This window comes from Ambystoma mexicanum, chromosome 8 (assembly GCF_040938575.1).
Source record: "Ambystoma mexicanum isolate Mex_15411 chromosome 8, UKY_AmexF1_1, whole genome shotgun sequence".
Taxonomy (NCBI): Eukaryota; Metazoa; Chordata; class Amphibia; order Caudata; family Ambystomatidae; genus Ambystoma; species Ambystoma mexicanum.
The window spans coordinates 535,255,985-535,280,489 of NC_090929.1; the positions used below are offsets into that span (position 1 = coordinate 535,255,985).

Sequence of the window (24,505 nt, forward strand, 5' to 3'; positions counted from 1 at the left end):
GATATTTTGGATTCAATGTAATGAGTAAAATTACTAGCCGAATAACATTCAGCCCGATCACAGTTTGTCATTGAGTCATAATCTCCAATCATGGTGACGGTGAATTTATCATTTAATCTGTGACACCATTTGATTCTATTACCGCTGTTAAGTCACAATTTGAGCATAGTATATCACAGGAGGTTTACAAAAATCAATTCTCGTTTAAAAAATGAGAAAGCAGTGGTCACTGCTTCCTGAATCCTTTACTTCAAACTTATCTAGACCTTCAGAAAGGGCAGTGGACAAAAAGACAGTCTATTATTAATTGTGAGCCTCTAGCTTTCCAGGTATAATGCTCGTTATGGATTGGCTCCATGCCCCAGATTTCAATAAAGTGGGCCCATAAACCCCCCCGTACAACAGGGTTACCCGCAGCCTTATCAGATTCACCCACAGAGGCCACTGCAAAATCCCCTATCGATCTGTCACAATTGCAATTCTCATTCAAGACCCCTGCAATTATAATTTGTCCCCCTAAATTGCATTCTAGCCACAATTCCATTATGCCTCCCAAATTGACAAGCTCTTTTTCAAGAGTATGATCAGACAGTTAGTTAGGGTTCCAGTACACATTGATAATGAGTACCGAAAAGACGTTATTGTTTTTACCCATTTTGTAAGAGACTGCTAAAAAATGATGTAGACATGTCCATTCCCCAGTTTTTACCATTTTGTTAGTCTTTTTTACAGCAATCGTCAAACCCCCCTTCGGGCGACCCCTGTTCTTACCATAGGCACAATCGGAGGTGACGTCAAAACCATCCCAGCATAACTGAACTCTAGACCATGTCTCTTGTAGGAGAATAAAATCAAACTCCCCTAGATATCTCATAAGCTCATCATTATGCAATAAGTTAAAACTGCCCCGTGAATTCCAACTCACACATTTTAGATTGTCACAGGAGCTAAAGAGGTCTGCCCAGCTGTTTCAGTGAATCAATAGATTCCCTCAAGGATAAAGCCAACCATCGCCACTCTTGTTTATTCAAATCTTTTTCACCCCCTAAAGCAACATTACCCAGAATTCTCTCCTGATTTCAGACCCCACCCCCACCCCTCTGAGGACACCCGCTTCTGTGTCATACTAAGAGGGTTCTGTGTGGTTGTTCTACATTCATAAATATCAAGGCCTCGTATTTGTAATTGTGCAGCCTCCTTAAGAAGCAAAGACCTTACCAGGGGTGAGGGAATGACTAGGCGCACATAGTCATTTCTAAATCTATGAATGTAATCCACCAGTTTAATGTCTTCCGAGGTGATTAGGCTAAGTTCTGGTATAGTAGATGGCAATAATATATATGGTCTGTTCAAGGATGTATGGCCCTTATCGTCAAAGCTTTGAGAATTAGCCCAGGCATCTCGGGAAAGGCAGGTTGACGCAGATCATTGTCCCTTTTACCATCAAACAGATATTCATTTGCACATTCATATCCGTTATATTTGTCACCCAAAGATTCCTTACCACATTCTGCTAGACTGGACCCCGTGTTAAAAGGCACATGAGGTGCGTACACTTTTCGAGGTTGAGTGATAGCATCATAGGTATTGACAGATGTAGAGGCAATGTCGTCTTTAAGCACCTTTAATAATTGGGATTATCTGAGTCGGTTCTACATCCCTCAGGAATTTCCTAGAGGTTTTTTTAAGCACTGCAGCCATGTTATTGTTGTTTTTCCTTTGTTTGGCCATTTTTTTCTCCTGCCTTTTTGATAATTTTACCTGAAAATGTTCACTCTGCGAATAACACGGCAAGACTATACCATCCAGGATGGCCTTCGTGCTTCTTTCATTCTGATCTTTGTTGTGGATCTGAGCTTTAGTATTGAGCCCGCCCCCACCCCCCAGTTCCTGTGAAGATTAAATTACTATAACATCACCCTCTGTAGTAGTGTTACTGGGGCAAGTACGTGTTTTAATTACTTTAGGCTGGTTTTCATAAAGTTTAGCTTCTTCCCTCATGGCCTGTACAAAAGACTCTGTAAATCGGTAATTTGTCTACCTATTTGGCCCGCGTCATTAGAGCCACTGTCTGTTTTCTAAGTTCTGACAGCAGTGCTCTGTTGAAAATACTCATTGTAGAGAAATCAGTCTCCATAACAGGTTTGACCGAATCATTCAAACCCCCCCCGCACCCCCTGCAGGCTTATTACCCCCCAAAGGGTTAAGGGACAGGAAATCGGTCAAGTTGTCGTAACAGAAACTGCTAGGAATGGATGCATCCACCACATCCAATGGATCACTATTAACAGGTATGTCCCCTTTAACATTATCAGAAATAGGTATTTCTAAATCAGCAAAAAGGGGTTGATATGGGTCAATTTGGTCTTCAATGGTTTTACAATCAGCGGAGCATTCCTGCGCACACTGCAGTAAAGCTTCCTCTTCGTCACTCGCTAAGGGTAAGGGGCACGCTACAGCCCTAGCAAGGCTCGCGCGTCGGGTGCTGACCGCATTTGAAAAAGTCAGCCCCCGCATCCTTTTTCATTTGTGGTAACTTATCTTTCCACATATTTAATTCAAGGTGTAAGAAGAAAAGCAGTTCCTGCAAGTTAACACCCTTACTTTATCACACTTACTATTAAGTAAAAGGATCCCACTGCCCTGCCACCGCCAGCCGAACAGCCCAACAGCCACTTACTATGGCACTTCCGATGCGCGCGCCTCACTATATGTAGAAATTGAGGAGCGGCCGTTAGGCGGTGCAGTGGGCGGGGTCACACTGGGGAACTTAAAGTGAATGAGAATAGCTAGAGTAAGTAACTCGATGGCGGATGTATAATACACAGACCGCGAAACGCGCTTTAGATCACCGTTAGAGATCAAAGTAACAGTCAATGTAAAGTTCTTTACTTGGGGCTTGAAGTCCAACAAAAGGCCGTGTTGCGCTGAAGGACAGGCAAACAGTTCTTCTTCTTGCAGACAGCAGCTTAGTACAAACGAAGCAGCAGGGCTCTCCAAAGGCTCCATTCCAGCCCAACAGCCACTTACTATGGCACTCCTGATGCGCCATAGTAATGGTTAATTACCTACACAGTGTACATACAGCAAGGAATTTGTAGGAATTGGAAGCTGTCGTTTCATGGAACCATGAGATGTTCCTGGAGACTTTACGTCTGTCAGGGTACAAGAGCTCATCTACGAGAGGGCACCAGAATGCTTTTTTTACCTGCATCATCACTCATTACCCAGTTCTACATCGTTTTTCCAATGTAATCTCCACCCTCCCTTCCAGACTAGTGCATCCAGCTCCCACCTTTCCACAGAAAGGCCAGCTGGAGACCTCCATAAAACAGTCCTACATCTAACCACGATCAGGAGCAATTGCACATCTGAAAGCACCTGCTGTTCCTTCGTCCTGGAACCACACCAAATATGCACACTTCGAGAGAACATTCCAGGCCTTTAGAAAAAGCTTTAGCTATCTATATAGGGGGCACACAGCAAGGACTATGTACGAATTAGAAGTGTTAATGCTTGCAGCTGAGGAAAAGACCACATGGCCTTGAAAGCTAGCAGACACAAATATGCAGTTGGCCTAATAAAGGTACAGTTGCTGCAAGATGCTTTTTTAATATTTTTTTTGCTTGTAAAAAATACAACAAGCGTTGTTTGGTAACACAGCATTCGATAACCAATCTCTCTTTAACAGCTATGCCACCAGTTGTGCCCAACAGGGTCCTAACAGTCATTAATGTTTGTGTATGCAAGTGTCCCAGGAATGGTAGTTGGCAACCCATATACCGTACACTTATCTTTTTATGGGATGGGGGAAACAAACCTCTTGCAGAGCGAAGGCTCAACAGGCAATCAGTAAATTCCCATTGACCACTGTCTCTAAAGCTGTTTGATGGGCATATGGGCTTTCAACCCTGAAGGGTTTTATGCACTTTTCCAACCTGCAGGAGGGTTATCTTCACTTTGCAGATTTCTCTGGAAAAGAGTTTCTCAGCTTGGGCGGAATGTGTGCCATTGTTCGTTCTTCAGTCTGTGCTTAGTTTAAGTTTGGCCACTCAGGGCTGTGCCGAGCTGGGTGACCAGTGGAACCTAATGGTTCTTCTGTAAGGGCGTCAAGGCTGATTGTTGCAAGGGCCCCAAAGAGCCTGGTGTATATTATGCAGGAGTTTGAAGGTCTCTCTATTTCTATGGGGGAGCTAATGGACGGATTTAAGAGCTGTTTGTCTGGTTCCAGTTTCCTTTGGTGAACCGCTGTCTGATTCTGTATCTGTTGGAATTTAATTGTTTATTTTCCTATGTACCCACAGGCCTGCTCTTCAAAAGAACATGTGCCTGATTGCCTCACTCAACGTTACTTCTCCCTCCTCTGGTGAACCCCTACACTCCCTACCATTTCAGCTCCACTGTAACCTACTTATAACCCCCTGAGTCAATCCCCCCAGATTCAGCACTCGGTTGCCCCAGCTAGTTTGTGATTTATAAATCACATCATGTACGATTTTGTATCATAGATTTTGCTATTGAGCATTTTGTTTACTATTAGTCACCTGGTGGTGCAATGAGAATTCCTTGCGGATTCCATTGGCGCTGGAGAGGTATCCATGTTAAAATACATTTTAAAAAACGCGCATTGAAAGCCACTCTTTGTAAAGAGGAAATGCATTTACAAAACAGATTTTGCACACAAATTGTCTTTTCAGTCGTACTGACTAAAATCTGGCACGTAGGCCTTCAGCCTTCACCTGTGTAATATGCTCCTGCCGATTTACTTTCAGTCTTAAATGAACAAACAGACTGGTAAACAAAAGCCACATGTCTACATTCTCTCAAATTAGCTCAAGTCTTCACTCTGCTGCATCTCTTTAAACAACTGCTCATTCAGTAGCCTCACTCTCATTTCAAGTTCTATGTACCAATCACTTGTAATGGCAATGTATTAATGGTTAATTGTGTGTCCTTTTTATACACTTTATTCTATGGAACTGTTCTCCGTATAGATGCAAAGGAGGTTGCCTCCAATAGTTAACCTTTGTGCTAAGAACAGTACAGATTCAATCTCACATCTTTGAGAATCTCACAGCAATGCTTTAGTTTTTGCAGTAACAAAGTACCCCTTTGTATTGAAGCTTATCTGAAAAGAGCAGGATAAACCATGGTTGTCGATCAAGAACCAGAGCACATATCTACTGTATCCAATGTAGACCATATAATAAATGGGGCGTGTGTTAAATATTTGTATTTTATTTGCATTTATTAAGTGCTTTTACCAAGCGCTATGACATGGGAATCGAAGGTTACAAAAATGCATTATACAGCAGGATATAGAACAGCAAATATGCACAATCGGAGGAGGTAGAATGGGAAATAAATTGGTCTTTGAGAAGAGTACAGAACATTGCTAAAGAACAAGCAGAGCAGCAAATGTGCAATGGAAGAGTGTTTCAGTGTTTAGGGGCTGAATGGGAGAATGCTTGAAAACGGGACTGGGCAATGGCGGCCGGGGACAGACGGACAGACGAAATAGTGTGGCAGAGAAGAGAGCACAAAGGAGTATACAAGGAAACAAGGGAAGATAAAGGGGAGCAGGACCATGTTAAGCAAGTCTAAACAATACATTGAAAATGATAATGATCCAAGAGCCTGCACGGTGAAATAAACGATGCCCAGATCGAAGGACGGTAGAGCAGCTGAATAGAAGCCTTGAAAATGGATGAAAGAGGAACTGGAGCATAAACCGGAAGATCTACCAAAGTGCAGAGCAGTAATCTAAGCAAGAAAATACAAGGGGCGTGATCAAAAAGTTTGTAGCACGGAACATTAAAAAGGGATACATTTTGGGAATTTTGTATAAAGCAAAGCAAAAGAATTTAGCCAGACGCGCAATGTGAGTCTAAAAGGAAAGAGTGGAGTCAAAAACTACCCCAAGATGTCTAGCTGATGTGATGGCTTCCAAGATGGAATACCAGAAAGACAGAATGAGAGAATGGTATGTAGAGAATCGGATAGATGGTGACCAGACAAAAAAGAAAATATGAGGGTCATCCATGCAAGTGCAAAGAGAGACAACAGAAAGCAATGATTTTTAGATAGCTTTGAAGTATAGAGTAGAGGACGTAAAACCGAAGACTGGGTGACACCAAAGCTTAGCGGTAGTGCAGGTTTGCCGATTGACCTAGCCAGGAAACTGAGTACATGCAACTAGAAAGATATTAAGAGTTCAAAGTGGTGGGCAAGAAGAAGAGAATTTGTGAAGTGAGGAGGTGCAGTTTATGTGGAATTATATGGTCGAAATCCAGATTGGAAAAGATTGTGGGAATTCACAAAACTAGAGAGTTGACAGTAAACTACCTTTTCCAAAATGTTCGAGAGATAAGAGTAGCTGGATAACTAGATGACAATTTATTCTGAATAGAAGGATGAAGAATGTATTTGATTAATAAATGAATAACTGTAGCATGTTTAAATTCTGCTGGGAAAATGCCAGAGGATCGGGAAAGATGGCAGATGACTATAATGTATGGATTCAGCAGTGGGTACACTTTGTCTATATTAGCCAAAGGAAGAGGATCGGATGGAGCAGCGGAGGGGTGTGCTCGAGACAGAAAAAGATTAGTATCGCAATATGAGATAGAAGAAAAGGCTGAGTGGGGAAAGTAGCATATACTTTGGAGGGGGAAAGGGAGGCAGCAAGAAGAAATTTCGCCTAGCTTAAGTCTTCGAGGTGCAATAGGAAGCAAAGTCGAAAGCAGTCAACACTAACGAAATGGAATGGTCAAGCGGAGGAGGGGGCTAACCTCGGATTTTAAGAATATGAAAAAGGGGATGGGGATGAGAGGACCAGGAGGTGATTAGAGGTGTAGTAATGTTTTTTTTTTGTTTTTGTTTTTAAGCAAGAAAAGCATAGTTATCATAAGATGTAGGATGTTTGTAAATCTGAGAGAATCAAAATCTGAAGGTAGATTTTTTTTTTTTCTTTTTTCCAAGTGCGCTGCCCACAAAGCATTATAGTTCGTAATGAACGAAAGGAAGTTATCCAACATTGAGGCTTTTCTCTATACGGAGCAAATGTTTGTAAAGGATAGGGGAAGTCCAGAGAGAACCGCCTAGCCTCTTTCACATAAAGTACTTGTGTACTGAGGGGGGAAAAAGTGGAAGGAGTTAGTATGAAAATGGGTAACATCCTGTACTACAAATGCTCGCTTATAACCATAACGTCTACTAACCCTTTATGTAATGTGTTTTAATTGATACGTCTCTATTTGATCCCCGTTATTGTCATTCTCTTTTGTGATTTCTAATTGTAGTAAGAACCCTGCTTTATAAACACTGCCAATGAAATAAAAGGTATGCTTTATCTCTAAATATAATTTGCTGTGATGTAGACAAACCGCAATGCTCGAAACGCCCAGCCAGAAACTATTGATCCCATTAAAGATCCATCATGGTGAAATTTTAAAGAGATTGACAATTTCATCTATTGGTGTTTTAAAAATAAGTAAATGTCTTTTCGTTTTTAGCCTGGCACCATTGAGCAAGCCGTAAACGAGATCAGGGCAGTTGTTATGCCGACTGAAGATGGAGAAGTGCACAGTGTATGGCTGCTGACGGAGTAAGTGGTTTATTAATTGTGTGCTTTGAATTGTTTAGATGGCTCTCTTTATGTATTATCTAAAACACGTTCACCTTGACAGCGGCACAGTGGTCTGCAGAGCTCAAGTAGCAGGCGTGTTGGGAGGATGTTTTTGTTTTTTCCTTATCATGCTTTACTCTATGGTGTCATGCCTTGCACATTTTATATATTTTGTGCCCATCACTATTCTGATCACCATTGTATTTTGCGGCTCTAATATCAAAACAAGTAGGAGCTCTTTAGCTCTTGCTTTTTAGTTTAGAAGAGCCTGGTTAGCTTCCTTCTCACAGCTGCTTTTGATTACACAGGCCAGCTGATGCCATACACACACTTATGGGACAATCACCTTTTGTGTTTGGAATATGTAGAAGGTAGCATAAGGACACATCTAGGCAATGTTTGAATATTGTTGGGTCGCATATAATTGACAAAAAGCTATAGTTTGCATCTCATGTGGAGGTTAGAATTCACACTTCATGTACTGCCTTCTTGGGTCCAAGTAGCAGCCGCTTACTGGCTTTTTCCTTCTTCCTAGGAGCTGACTCCTCAAATCAGTGTTTTGATCCCTGCATCCTATCCTACACACATCTACTAGCCACTCGCATGCTGCTGAGAACCAGCTAGTATGCCCACCTCCATTCCAGGCACTGGCATCCTCTGAACTCTTCATCTCCCCCACCAGCTTGCTGCATGCAGCCCTTGACCCGCACTCTCACTCAGGCAGACTAGTTGCAAACAAAGCTGCATACCAACACCTGCAATTCCTTTCATAGAAGACCTAGCACCAAGAGTCTGCCAAAATGGCAGGCCACATTTTGTCTGTTGCATGCTGAATGGTAAAGGGGTTTTGCTTATTTGCCAGAGGCAGCCTGGCTGTTCCAGAGCTTTCAAGTTTCCTATTTCTCCATATGCGAAAAAGGCCACACCGTTCTGTTTTTGCTTGGAATTCCTGGCATCCACAGGAGAAAACGGGACTGGGTGGCTTTCTCACACATGGGCATGGGAAATTTCAGAGCTCTGATTTTCCCTAATTTGCCAGCTGGTGCAGATGTAATCCAGTAGGATAAAGCAGGGTCTCAAAATGTAACTGAAATGTGTGCAGTTTTAGCGAGTTGGTTGTTTTGGTGTACAAAGACAGAAATGCAGTGAACATAGCACTCATCTGAAAATGACAAAGCAGCCCACAAGAAGGCGTTCCTGATCCCTAGTGTCGAGCAGTCCCCACACCATCCCAGTGATCGGCTATGGTCCAAAATTGTACAGCATGACGAAAACGATGAGTTACCTACACAAAGAAAATGTACAAGGTATCGGATATGCCATTTCAGGAAACCACCAGACGTTCATGGAGCCTTTTTATCTGTCTGGTGCAAGAACTTGTCTATGAGAGGGACTCGAAAATGCTTTTGTATCTGCATTACCACCCAAACACCAAGTTGTACACCGTTTTCTCAAATTTTAGTTGTTTCCATGGCTAGTATATCCGGTTTTGCAGATAGGCCGGCTGGAGGTGGTAAAATAGTCCTCCTGTGTCTAACCAGGAGCAATTGCACACCAATAACCATCTGCTATTCGTTCCACCCAAACAAGCTCATTTTTTCAGAGAACAATCCAGTCCTTTACACAGTACATCATTAATGGCCCAGGCTCCTGCCCTCCAGTATACATGGATGAATCGAGAAGACCAAACCACATGTGCCAGCAGTCAACTCTGCTAGCAACCGTGGCAGAAAATGTCAGGGGCAGCAGGGCGTGTAGATTTTATGTTGACTAGCATCAATTTAAATCTATCGTTGCAGGGCACTCAATTAACCTGTTAACGCATTTCTTTTGCTGTTATGTCGTCCAAAGGGTCTTGGAAAAAGGGCTAGAGAGGTGTGCATTGCAGCAAATGCATGAATATATAGGCCTTTATCTCTCTCCCAACATGAATAAAGGGAGCAGCAAAGGTATGAGCACTCGTATAGTTAAAAGCTCATTTTAATGCATTTGAGAATGGGCTCTTACACACGGAATCTGATGTGTGTCTGCACACACAAGAGATTAAATGGACACCATACCAATTCAGTGAAAGGCACAGCAACCTGGTTCTGCCTGGTTTCTCTGAAGTCTCTGTAGTCACGTCCCAGATAATCTTCCAGTGATGGAGTGAGTAAACTACCAGGATCTAGGTAACTGAAGAGAGGACTCCAGACCTAGGGCCTCATTACAAGTACATCGGTCCGGAGTTAACGCCGCCGGTAAAACCATACCGGCACCGTTACCGCGTCCGCCCAATCATGACCTGCGGCCCCGGAAATAGCAGCACCCCCAACTGCCACTGCGAAGTTAAGGGTCCCGTAAAGTCCGCCTGCATGGAAACCCCTCCGTTTCCAGCTATTCGAAACACTGCAAGCATCACAACTAGTGCAGACATGGAAACACTGCCTCCAAAAAATGGCGTTAAAACCGTGATCACGGTGGTGGTACCGCCGCCACTGCGGACATGACATTAAACAGTGCCTGCTGAACTGAATCGGGGCACAGGTGCACCAAATCAGTCCAGCTGGACCCAGCAGCCCACTGGGAGCCTACAAAAGGGCCACACCCAGCCCAACACAGAACCATGCAGGCAGCAGCTCTAGGAGCACTGGGCCTGGGCCTATTCAACCAACAGGCAGCACTGTACATGATGGCGAGGAGAAGGAGGAGGACCCTTGGTGGCAATGAACCGAGGTCATTGCCACCAAGTTGGCCTTCCATGGCATAGCAGGTATGCTAAATTGCATAGGTGCAGTTGACTGCACCCACATTGAGCTGACAGTACCACGTGCAATTGAGATGGTGTTACACAATAGGAAACAGTATCACTCGCTGAATGTAAAGATGGTATGTGATGCCATGCAACTGATAACACACTGCTGCGCACGTTTCCCAGGCTCAACCCATGACTCGATGGTACTGCGGAATTCCACGTTGCCATGGTACATGGAACGCTATGCTGGACAAAGCACATGGCTATTGGGTGAGTACAGCTGCCAATGCACCAACCCTTTTGAAGTGGTGTGTGTGTGTCCAGGCCAATGAGCAATGTGAGTGTGCTGCTGTGACTGCACATGCATCACCCCCCCCTGCCATCAACTGATAAGACAGCGGATCCTAAACATCACAAAGCAACACATGACAGGTCACCACCGTGTGCCCGTACACACCCTGCCACATGACACACACAGCCGTTACTATCACTGTCCTATACACCTTGTGCCACTGCAATCACCCACCCACAAATGGAACACTGCCCCCCCAATGCACATGATGCCTGTACATGAGACGTCCTGCATCGACTACTTCATCACAGTGGAGTGACTCTGCCATGCATGCACATCACTGCACAATGCCATACTCGCACTCAAATTTCACCCGCAGGGCAGAGTACACATGCACGTCAATGCGTAGGTCAATGTCCAGTTGGCAACGTCCTCTGAGATGGCCAAAAAACACTACCAACCACTGCATGGCACATATGCATGAATGAACAATGACACAAGATAGCACAGCATCAGATGAAGACTTGATGCCACTAACACTGACATGTCCCCCCATCTACATCCCATGTAGGTGATGCTGGATATGCACTCACACCATGGAGGATGACACCTGTACGGAGGCCAAGGAACAGGCATGAAGAGGCGTACAACAGGGCACATGTCCACACACGTGGCATGATTGAGAGGACATTCGGACTGCTGAAGGCCCGGTTCCACTGTTTGAGCAGATCTGGCGGATCACTGCTGTACAGCCCAGTGAAGACGGGTCAAATCACACTCTTATGTGCCATGCTGCACAATCTCTGCCTGCGCAGGAACATCCCAATGCCCCCAGACGCAGATGAGGGGGATGGAGATGGGGATGGAGATGGCACCACCTCCTCCTGGGGGTCCACTAGATGGCCAAAGAGCACGGGATGAACTGATTCGCATTTACTTTTGAGACACAGCACATTCACAGCAATGCATGGATATGGTGATGCCAATAAATGAATTGTTGTACTGCAAATGAAATGATCGATGTCCACTCATGTATGTTTTGTTTTTAAATGATCATATATTGATGAATTAACAGGGAAGGAGGTGCAATGGTTAGGGAAGCTGTACACCCGTGCCCACCCACCCAAACGTACCCGCCCCCAACCAGGCCCCAATGTTCTAACCCCCAAAACAACCTCCCCCACCACCCACACGTACCCACCCTCAAACAAGACCCAATGTTCTTGTCAGAATAAAAAGTATATCGTGCCTCCTATTGTAATAAATATATTAATATTGGCCTACGCCAAGCTACTCGAAAGTCATTTGCGAGATCTGTGTTACAAGGTCCTGACCTTTAATCTATGTAGGCCGCCATTTTAGGATTTATGTGGAAAAGTCACCCTGTGAGCTAAAATGGTGGACGATGTCATTGCAAAATACAACATGGCCGTCTTGACCTCTGTACAGCGCTAATGTGCTAATGTGTAATCTGCCTGCAGGCTACTTGTTGAGGTCATGAACTGAGACCTCGTCCTACGTAGACCTATGTGTAAAAGGATTACTCGCGCAAGTAAACCAATCCACGAGTATGTATTATGATAATGTATTTACACATTGGACAAAGAACATCTGTTTTACTATATTGTATTAATGTTTAAGAAGACCTGCAATACGAAACTTAGAATACACAGTTAATGCATAGCTTATTGTTACATGTAATAAAGAACGAACCAGTTAGACGCGGTTATTTGAGACTCGGCAACAAACCCTAGACTTGGTGATGTATAAAGTAGAATATTAACCCGAAGAGGGGTTGGCCATAGCGTTCCCAAAATGTATAAAAAGCGAATGCATTCTAATGTACAGTCTCTCACTGAACACACTGAACCACGCTGGAGTTCGTTGTGTTGTACTGAGGGCTGATAGCTATCTGACTTTGCACTGTTTTGTAATTGTATTCGATAGAGAATAAAGTACTTTGTATATTCCTTTGAAACCTGTGTTTGGTGTATTTCCTTTTGGGGTACTCGGCCTCGATATTTTGTTTCTGTTTTCACATTCTAACCCCCCAAACAACCTCCCCCCACCACCCAAACGTACCCACCCCTCACACCCTTCAAGTCCACATGTGTCCTGCAGTGCCCCACACACATGCCATCACTTCTGTGTGTGCTTCTGTGCCTGTGCATCCTTGCCCGAGAGCCCTGTTAGCCGACTTGAGCGCCTCCTTGGACTGGCAGTAGTGGAGCTAGATGGGGTGGTGGTATTGGATGGCACAGAATCGGGAATAGATGGCATATGTGCAATATTTGCCTGTTGGCCAATCAACATGGACTCTATGAGCCTGGAGGTGTTGTCATTGCCCTCCCGCACATGGCGTTCCAGGGAGCGTCCAATGGACCTTGAGAGGCGACGTACTGACGTGCTGTAGCACTCCCCCTGCAGCCTAGATTCCTCAAGCTGCCTATCCACCAGCTGGGTGAGGGTAGCCTGCTTCTCCTCCATCCGCTGCATGCAGGAATTTAGCTCTGCCATTGATGGGGTGGGTGACCTCATGGGACTTCGGAGTGATGTGGGGCTGAACTCCAGCTGATGGAAGGATTCCAGGTCATCCAATGTGGGCATCTCCCCCTGTGGGCCAGTATCGGACTGCTCTGCCAGGGCACTGTTACTACAGGCCGCCTCCTCTGCAGTGCAGCTGCCTTCTGTGGTGGTTTGGGTGGGCATGATGGGTGCCCGTGGCACCCGTGTTGCGTCAGGCAGCGTGGAGACGGTGGGGATGTCGGTGATGGTGGCCGGCACATGTGTTGCAGTTGCTACTGGGGCAGGGATGCCGAACTGCTGGCAGCATCCTCCTGTGCAGGGGCAGTGGCTTGGACATGTGCCGGTGCTGATTGCCTGGGCTGTTGTGCAATATCACTGTCACTTGATACGGCTGTGGGGACACAGAGGACATGTAATTAGTTATGTGGTGGTGCCTGATGAGTGCATCACATGCATCATACAGGTTGATCATTTAATAGTGGCAGTTACATGCATCTGCTTGTTGGGGGTATGCATTGTAGTGATATTGGTTGCCATATGGATCATGATGGGTCCTTTGGCCCAGTCATGCACTCCCTTGGGGGGAGGGGGTTGTTAATGGGTCCTTTGGCCCAGTCATGCCATCAACATATACTCATATGGCATTCATGTTGTTCCACTTACCAGCATCTGCAGGTGGGCTCACTCCTGCCTCAGCCTCCCGGATCCCATGGATGCCCTCAAGGTGGAGGACACTGCTGCAACGCTCCTCCCATGCTTGCAGCCTCAGTGGGGAAGGGGGTCCTCCACCTGTCCCACTGCTGCGTTGGTGGTGTGTGGAGATCAGGTTCTGAACCCTCAGCCTGAGGTCGTCCCACCGCTTGTGGCAGTCCTTTACACTCCTCACAGTCACGCCCACAGTGGTGCACTTGCGTGCTGCTTCCGCCCACACTTCCTTCCTCCGCTGCTGTGTGGCGCGCTGTTGATCGGCACTGAACAGCATCTCTGCATGCTCTACTATGTGCTCCACCAGAACAGTTGGCTCCACCTCACTAAAGCGCTGTTTGCACTGCCTCTGGGCTGGAATCCTGGCAGACATGCTGGTGGTCTCTTTTGCCTTCTCAGTGTGGATTATGCTTGCGCTGACTCTGGATGGCAATGGATAGTGCTTTATATGATGGCCGCCTCTCTGTTTCCTGTTTTGGCGATCACGGTATTTCCGGTTCCGTGGCGGACACGGGTTTTGCGCTACTTGTGGCAGTGCTATGTCCATTTCCATGATGGCGGTAACAACGTTTCCGCGTCTGTGTGGTGCACGCGACCGACGGCACGTAATCGGACGGTCTTTCTGCAACCTTGCAGACACAGAAACTTTGTTACCGCCGTCACAGAATCACTGCGGTCCAGACCTGACGGGTTGTAATGAGGCCCCTAGACTCCACCTCTTTTGGGCTGGTTAGATAGTGTGGTGAATCGCAGTGTTGCCGTTCCCACAAGAGACTTTCCCAGAACTGGCTGGTAGCGTTTGCTATGTGCCCACTTCAGTGGGAGAGCGGCAGCAGTGGCGCAGCTCACAGCACATGGGACAATGGGGCATCCACCCCTTAGCATGCCTGTGCTGGAGCATCGTTCGCCGGTATGACGGTGTGCTTCACTCTGAGGGATGGAAATGGATGAAAAAAAGACAGACACTGCAGGACCTAGGAGGAAAGGTCCTGGTCTTTTGCTTTGACTGCACAAGAACAAGTCCTGTATGTCTGGAACATTATAGAGCCTATGGGAGGACCCGATCTCGACTACTCATTGAGGAACCTGCAGAAATGTAATGGATACTTAAATTAATAAATTAACCTAAGCCCAAAGAATCAGACAAATAATATTTAAAAGGACCCAGGACAAAACGAGGATACATAAAAGCAAATAAAGTAAAACCACAAATGAACTAATAGAAGTCCAACTGGCCAATAGAGCACAGGTGGGCTAGAGTGGGAACACCTTTCCAGCCAATCCTGAAGTAGGGCTTTCCTGGAATCAGCAGCCAACCGGATGAGGAGAAGTCTGGCTAAAAAAAGCAGAGCCAGCTCACTATGAACTTGTCTTAGTACTTCTCTCCAGGTGCTGGTGAAGGGAAGAGGAGCTGTATCTTGAAGGAGGAGATGCTGCCTGGACGAAAAAGCCTGACTACCCTGGAGCACTCCCTACCTGGAGGAGACTGGTTGACCTAGAGGGAAGAAGGAGAGTATCACTGCAACCCACTGATTGACACCGGCAGGCGAAGGGGAGTACCCCTATAGCCCATCTAAGCCAAAAGGGTGGAATTTACTTTAGGTTTTTTAGTGCTTTGATCATTTTTTTTGACTCCATAGGCGAAGTGCACCGTAAGTTTGTGTTAGTTACATAGGGATGAACTTCCAAGTCATTTGCGTTTGAACAGTTCACTTTATTCCTCAACCCTTGTTATCTTACACTTGCTCAATAAAGAGTTTTCTTTGACAAGACCTACAGTCTGAGACGATTCTGGTCACAAATCATCGCAGTAGCTTAAGAGCTTTACGCCCAGTGCAAGTCAACTGGGCTAGGATCACGTAAATAGATTGGGTATCTCACCTCCTGCACTCCGACAACACCACTGGAAAAGCAATAGGTGGGCACAACTAGGCTCACCATAAGCTTTGCTGAAGGAGACGTGCAGGCCGCAGGCACGGTTAGGGAGAATTCTCAAGAATGTGCTAATTTCCCTTACCTTTTGAGACCCTCAGCAACTTTGCTGGATTTCTAGGATTTGTTTTTCAATATGGTGCCCAAGACCGATCTGTAAAAACAGACTCCGGTCAACTCTTTTCGCCATTTCTTTTTGGAAAGGTCCTTCTTGTGTTTAACCATGTTTGGTCCCTTTTGTTCGTTGGCCTTTGGCGGGCATCAGTGCTGAAGCCCTCCTCTGACGCCTGAGTGTCTGGGGTGGACAGGATGTGAGGGAGGTGCCCGAACCTCCATGTGTTTAGTCTTCTAGGAGACTTGAATGCACTCTGGCATGATTGGTCGACTGGCTGTCCGGCAAGGACAGCCACCCCGCTGTGTGAGTGACAGCCATGCTGGAATGAATGGGGGAAAACTGTTTAAAAGCAGGTCTCTGGGACTTGGAAAGCAGAGTCGACCACTGGAACGAAAAAACCGAAGACGAGCTAAACTAAGACGACTGCTGCAACTCCTGGACAACCGGTGAAGCCCTGCTGCAGGTCCGAATTGCCTGAAACTCCATTAACGGAGAAGCCCTTCAAGGTTAACTTCTTCCCTTGAGTTTGGTGGGAACAACCAACTCGCAAGCCGCCTGTACACCGTCACCTCCTAACTTCTGCACTGTGGAAAACCGGATAGCCAGTGGGAAGGATACCAGTTTGTGGTCTTTAAGGCACTCGTACCTTAAACCGACGTTTTGCCAAGCTTGTGGCCTCTTAACTGGGCAGTGCAGCAAGCTCCCGACATCCTCCTTCTTGTCCCCACGACTGAAGCACAGGAACAGCGAGATCTGCTTGAACTGCCAGGAACAGACTGCCTTTCTAGCTCACGTAGAGCCGGCCAGCTGATTCTCCTGATCCAAGTTAAGCTACAGCGTTGCCGATGCTTGTAGCGTGAGATCAGCTATTCTACATTTACTGAAACCGTGTTCCTGATCATAAAATGGCTGACCTTTTTTTCGGCATGAAAATGAGGCAGTTTGCTGTTGCTAAGCAACCGCTTCTAACTTACCCACAAGGCCCCTGCCGGCAGGCAGAAGCCGGCCCTCCTCAGAAGGTCCTCGAGGAAAAGGCCTGTTACGCGCATGTACCATGGCATGGCCTACCCCTTTCGCATACGCCACAAAAAGCTGACTCAAGTCACTCTACGCCTACAAGTCAACTCCCTCCCCATTAGACGGATGCAGCTATCAGGAACTTGGTAACCATCTGATCCCTGCAAACTGCTCCACACGTCCTTGACCCTGCCTTGCCATACCGTAACGTGACTTCCTCCCGTAATGTGCACCTACTGAGTAATGTCTTATCACATTGCATGCAGGCCGTTAACCGCCTCAGTTTGAGATCATTACCATCGATTATGCCTGTCTGCCCTCTTGCACTGTTAACCTCTAGGCTCCGCTTGTTTAGATCTATTGCTCTATAGTCTAGTCTTAGAAGACATCCCACTCGGAGACCCTGCCAAGACAAGGCTAATTCAATCGGGACACTCTGCATACCTACACTACTGTCCCAATCTGCACTATTGTGACTCCATATACTATTGCAAATGTTGGCCTTTCCCACTTTTATCAACTATTTAAGCGCCCATTGTGTGTACCAGCTCTATTTGACCTAGCCTAGTCCTCTATGTACTGCCATTATCTTGTGTACCAGCTCTATCTGAACTAGCCTAGGATTGCACCTCAATCTCTTCACCCATAGACCTCTATATCATGGGACCCTAACACACCCCCACTGAGTACATGGCAGCCTTTTGTAAATCCACACTAATCTTAGCCACGATACTTCCTCTACTCAATGACTCCTTTTCCCACTACCCCTTCAAAAACCCACCACCGCCACTATCTCATCCACCCCCCACACTCACCATGACCTTTGCCCATAATCAGGCACTCCTGCTCAGCCAGCCACTCAGCCCATTAGAATTGATTTGCCGATTTTGCGGCTCCTCCCACACCTTGGAACCCATGCCCAGTGAAGACCAGAAACCTGAGACTTGTCTCCCGCTTCTACCCCACAGGACACCCAACAAACCCCCCCCCCCTCACCCCGCAAATCATTCTCATCCTAACCAACCACAAGCCACCCCAATGCACATCTTGGACGGTGTCCAGTCAAATGGTCGAAAATAAAAGATCGAATGACCATTTGATCGACAGTGAAATGGTCGAGAAAAAAAAAAGGTCGAATTTTTTATTTATTTATATTTTTTTAGTTTTGGTTGGTTAAAAAATATTTTTAATAAAGAAAACGGGTGGTTGGGGGGGGGGGAACCCCCCATAAAAAAAATAATAAAAATCGACCATTTGACTGTCGATCAAATGGCATTCGATCCTTTGGTTTTCGACCAAATGACTGGTAACCCATCTTGGACAACACCCAAAAACACCCATCCGCATAGTCGAACACCCTCTGATTAGAGGTGCTCTCAATAATGCTCAGGCGCTGGTCGCCTGTGCGCTTGACATTGCAGACCGTATCTCAGCTAATAACCTTCACTTCCTGGCCATTACTGAGACCTGGCTGCAGCAGGCCCAGCTCTGTCCCTCCCCATCCCAGGGGGTTACTCCATACTAAGGAATGACAGAAATTCAGGTAAAGGAGGCGGAGTAGCCGTTTATTGCCAAAACATCCCTTGGACTTAGCACGACCCCCTCTGCCGCCTTCCGGTCTGCCGAACTTCTATCGGTTAAGTTCCAACTCTCCGCAGCACAAACTATCCTTATGCACCTCATTTATAGACCACCAGGCAACATCTCCTCACTTGAGGAAGAGATATCCTACCGCCTGACCACCAGTACCAAAACTGGATCTCAAATCATCCTACTTGGGCCTCTAAACCTAGGTCTCGGTGATCCTAATGACGCTAATGCGCTATCCCTGGAAAGTACTATCTCCCAACTAGGGTTCAAGCATAGGATCACAGCCCCAACACATAAAGGCAGAACCTTGGATTGGTTGGCGGATCACAACTGCTCCACCTCCATCCTTAAAAATGAACCAATTGCCTGGCCTGACCACCAAGTCATCTTTCTCCATCCAAGGGAAGGTGTAGCCAAACACCTTACCGGCTACTACACACAAACCCTCTCCAGGAATAATCGCAACATCACCCTGGAAAGCCTTCGCCCTCTAATACACAATATCCTGGCACCTAACAACTGCGCCAACCTAGATGTGGATAAACTTGCTGACCTCTTTAATAAAACACTTGAATCAGCAGTAGATATCATAGCTCCCATCAAACTCGCTAAAGCTAAACCGGCAGCCCACTTGAACAAATGGTTCACTCCTGAGCTTCGGAACACCAAACGTACGGCGGAAGCTACCTGGAGAAAAACGCCTACCCTGTCCAACAAAACTCTATTCACAGTAGCAGCCACCACTTACAAATCCTCTATCCTCAGGGCCAAAAAAGACATACGACAACAGAATTGACGATGCCAAATCAAGAACAAAAGAGCTCTTCATCATCCTCAGGGAACTTGAGTCCTCCTCTCCACCCACAGAAACCTGCGTGAAAGAGGCGGACTGGTGCGAGAGAATCCAAAAAGCCTTAGCAGACAAAATTGCCATGCTACAATCCAGAATCAAACAGAAAGACTAGCCTAGCAAAAAAAAGCAAACTCTCCACTACCACCCTCCTCTAAAATTCCACCCTGCCCTCCCTTCTCTTTCTCCCCTGTCACAACGAAAGAAGTGGAAAGCATCATCAAAGGCCTCAAGCCTTCCAGGTGCCAAGGGGATTCCTGCCCAGCATCCATCATTCAGGAAGGTGCAAACAATCTGGCCCCTTCCATAACAGCCCTAATCAACACCTCCTTTAAATCAAGCTCAGTCCCTAATGGCCTCAAGGAGACTTGGGCCATGCCCCTTCTAATAAAAAAAAACGAACCTAGACCCTAACAACGCCACTAATTATAGGCCAATCACCACTGTCCCCTACATCCTAAAGATCATAGACTGAGTGGCCTATCTGCAAATCCAGAAGCACCTGGAAGACAACAACCTCTTGGGCCTCAGACAATCTGGTTTCAGGTCAAGGCACGGAACAGAAACCGCTCTTCTGGACCTAAAAATTCAGATGGACAAGGGCAAGCTAGCCATTCTCCTGCTACTTGACCTTCCGGCAGCCTTCGACCTCGTTGACCACCAGATCCTCACGGAATATCTGACGGCTTCAGCTGCATTCTCCTGTCAGGCGACCGCCTGGGTCCAATCCTTTCTAGCCAATCGAACCACCCGGGTCTTCTCGCCGGGGCTTCAGTCTACCCATCCCCATCCTATGTGGCGTCTCTCAAGGCTTGTGCGTCTTATGGACCTTGTACAATATCTTCACAAAGCTATTGTTTGACCGCAGCGATATCCTGGGTGTCACATACACAAACTATGCTGACGATACCCAGGTTCTCATCACACTATCAGGTTGCTATGAAAAAGACTCCATACGGATTAACAATCTCTATCTGGAGTTCCAAGCCTGGATGGCAGAACACGACCTATGCCTCAACAACGAGAAAACTGAGCTCCTTCTCGTCGGCTCCCAACCACGGCTAAACAAACTGGACCCCTGTTACGCTGCTATCAACATAGATGGTAACCTAATCACAGTGGCCAAAGAAATGAAAACCCTAGGGGTTTATCTGGATTCCACACTCTCGCTCAAAAAACAAGTAAACGCCACAGCTTCCTCCACTGCTTATACAAATAAGCTCATCAATGCCTGCAAAGCCTTCCTCTCGCCTTCCAGCTGCATTACACTAGCTAGAGCACTTGTGCTCTCAAAAATTGACTCCCTGTACGAGACAGAATCACCCTCAGATCACTCGTCATCGTCCACAAATGCCTCTCTAAGAACGCCCCCAAGTACCTGGCAGACAAGTTCAACAAACACATATCAGCCAGACCAACTAGATCGTTGTATTCCCACTGCCTTTCCATCCCCAAATTCTCCCTAAAAAGAGCAGGTGGTTCCAGCTTCCCGGTCCTAGCAGCCAAACTATGGAACGGTATACCCATTACCCTCAGAGCAGAACCAGCCTTTTGGACCTTCAGAGCAAAAACGAAGTCCTGGCTAGCCAACACTAACCAATGTCTCACCACTTTATTTGTTCCTGTGTCTGCCCCTTGACCACCATGTAACCTGGTCATTTGCACTTACTGTTATTTTGTATGCTTATAATATGCTGTAACTTGCTCTAAGTCTCTGGTACCCAGTTACCTCGGGGTTCGGTGCGCGGTATAAATAAAGAAACTAAACTAAACTGCCTCAGCTACAGCTCTTCTTCACTTTAAAGGTACTGTGCAAACGCGGTCCGGAAATCTTTTCGGCCACAGTGAAAGTTTGTGAAACTTTTCTGACTTCGAACGCTTGTCCTTCCCTAAACCAACATCTAACTTTTCGTTTGACCAAATTCTTCTAAGAACCGTGGCAAAGACTTAACAGTTTACTACCAGAACTGTGCTATCCTATGCAAAGACTCTGAACCATTGACTTTGGCCCAGGTCTATGAAATGAATTGCTGGTTGTAGTTCACTGAAACCCTTTGCCCTGCCTATAAAAGTATTTGTGCTTCATTTCTTATAACCTTGTCTTTTTTACCCCTTTTTAAAGTAATTGAGGTGCCATTTTGCTCCCACTTCAGGGGAGCTGAACTTGTTCAGTAACTTATTGGTTGTGTATTTGTAGTATTTTTTTGAAATTTGGTTCGATAATAAAATCATCCTTTCAAATATTACAAAATATATATTTACATTATGTTACATTACTTCAAATCAAAGACAGATAATAACAGTAACTAAAATTATTTATACGAGCTAAAATAAAATTAATTCACACGCCAAGTCAAAGGTAGAGGCAAAAAGAAAGGAGAATCGCTAAAACATCTCACCATATTATTTCAATAAATGACTTAGTTGACACTTCTACTTTCCAGGAAAAATGGCATCCAAGAATTGGACAATGGCCATACAAACCGCTCATTTTGGTCTGTTGAATATTTGTTGCCATATCTCGCTCATTTCCATATTCCATTAAGTAAATGCACATTCTTTCTTGAAATACATTTTTCTGAAGTTGGATAGCATAGGACAAACCATTATACAATGCTCTTAACGTTTCTTTTTCAGCTTTGTTTACACAAAATGTAACTTAATTCCTGTGGTATTAGTTTCCTTCTAGCCATGATCTCTCTTGTCGGCCATTAGTTCAGCCGGAATCTTAGATATTGATTGCGCAAGTGGAGAGACGGACATTTGATCAGATAACCTGCCATTGTACGAGACTGCTTGTGTATGAGCGGATTGGTGTAGAAATGTTTATATTTAAGACAGGAGTTGCGATTCTCTATTCAATCATGTTGGGTCAATTTGGATTTAGCACTTGAGGGGTTGCTCAATAATAAATCAAAAGTGATTGATGCATCGGCTAAGGCATGCAGTGTATAATCGCCCCACAACTTAGTAAATGTATGATCCCGTGCCAAAAGATGTTTAGCCATAATTCCCAGTATGCCACTAGAGGATAAGCCTAGTACAGATTTCCTAAAGAGAGCAGCCATTCTCCATTTAATTTGAGATTCAAGTGAAAGTAAACCTAATTCATACCAAATGAATGGCACTGGGACAGATTTTGGTAAGTTAAGTATTTGCTTGCAGAAGCGTGATTCGAGCTTGTGCCACCAACTGTGGTCCTTTGGCAAGAAGGTCTTAATGCCATACATTAAGCTCGGAATCACCTTTTGTTGGTAAAATTGCATGATATGAGTTAGACTAAGTTTCCCAAATTTGCCTTTTACTACTTTCGCTTGTGAGATTAAGGTTTGGGGTTTACTGCTCATTTCAAGTTTGATGAACTGATTTGACCTAGAATCCACAATACTTTTGCCCAAATATTTGTAATGATGTACTTTTAGTAAGGTTTCTTTCAAAAGATACCAATTATACACTTTAACTTTAGTCTTTACATGGGGTCTACACACCATTATCTGTGTTTTGCAAGTTGATGGTCAAGTTATTATTAGACACATACAACTCCAGTTTGTTAAGCAAGGATTGCAGTCCAGTGGGTGTTTGTAATGTAAGTATAAGATCATCTGCATATTGACCAGTCCGCAAAGCCACAGCCAAATCAAATGAGAACAAATTAAAAATAGATGATGCCAATATGCATCCTTGTTTCAAAGCTCGATACGTATGAAGCATTGCAGACCGTTTACCTGCTAGGGTTAACCTAACTTGTATTGTAGTGTTGGAATGGAGCCTCATGATCGGGGACAATATTGAAGAAGGGCAGTTATACCGAATAAGTTTGTGATACTTGATTTGTCGATCTGTCGATCAATTGAATCCAAAAGCAGATTGAAAATCAATGTAAGCTATATACAACAGATTTTTAGCCGCATATTTGGATTTCAGCATGTTCAACACCAAGTTGGGACTAGTTCCCAAGCCAGCGACGAATCCCGTTTGAAAGGGATCTCTAAGTTGGTTTTGGGTTGTCCATTTATTAAAGTCCCTCAAAATTATTCTAGTAAACATTTTCCACGGGGCATCTAATAAGGCTATGGGTCTATAGCTGGTGGGTGAAGTTCGATTTCCCTGTTTTTGTAAATGGGGACTATTATTGAATGTTTCCAAGTGGCCGGCAAAATTTGAGTGGCATTAATTAACGAGAATATATTAAATAATCTATTAGCCCATAATTCAGGATGCTTTTCAAGAGTCCGATTAGAGAGGCCGTCTGAACCACATGCTCCGGACTTGCTGATTTTATTTATGTAAAAACAAATGTCATCCAAGTCAAATTTGAGATGAAAGTGCGGGAAGCTCCGGTCAGTATCCAGAAGAGTATTTAGGGGGGCAGCATATAGCTGTCAAAAATGGGTGCTCCATTTCTGTTCGGTGATATTATTTGCCTGTACAATGGCCTGTGGATTGAGTTACCTGGTTCAATAGAGACCAGGTTCCTGCAATACTTTTAGATTGTATTTAGATTGTAGATTTGTAGCATGATAGTCTGATATTGAGCTGCTCTTGCTAGTGTAATGTTTTCCAAATGACTATGTAAATAAATGTATATTCTTTTACCAAGAAACCTTGAGTAAGTGGGTGTTTGAATCACTGTATTTGTTGATCCTTTGTGTAACTTGTTCTACTGCTCACTTTACTCTTGATAGAATAAATCTGGCTGCTCAGCCACTGCTACCACATGACTGGGTAGTACAGGCTTGTACCAAAGGTGAAATTGTACCGACACTTTTAGTCTTAATTGCATGTAGTGTTCCCCAAGGGTACTGCATGTGATTCTGCCTAACAGGCGCTCAAAGCTTCCAGAGATGGTTGGGTAAGGCTCAAGCAGAGACCCCAGGACAGGGTAAAGGCTGCTCTAATCCAGGGGGATCTGTCAGGTGCAGCGAAAGGGAGTGGACGTTGGTGTGACCCAGGACAGTCGGCAGGCACACTGGAGCAGTGCAATTAGAGTTCAGGTTCCATTAGGCCCCATCTCATGGTGAGACAGCCACAGGAGGTTGGGGAGGTCCCAGCAGAGCTCTGAGGATGCTAGAAAGGTTTCCAGGAAATGGCCAGTGCAAAGCTGTAGTTCAATCCGG

At 45.3% G+C, this 24,505-nt stretch overlaps 1 protein-coding gene across 1 annotated transcript in view; it reads left to right on the forward strand.

The window, feature by feature from the left end:
- TPRG1L (tumor protein p63 regulated 1 like) overlaps positions 1-24,505 on the forward strand; it is a 147,432-nt gene that overhangs the window by 32,798 nt on the left and 90,129 nt on the right. The window contains exon 2 of the mRNA XM_069610229.1: positions 7,515-7,606. Coding sequence (XP_069466330.1) covers positions 7,515-7,606 — 92 coding nt within the window. The remainder of the gene's footprint in view (positions 1-7,514; positions 7,607-24,505) is intronic.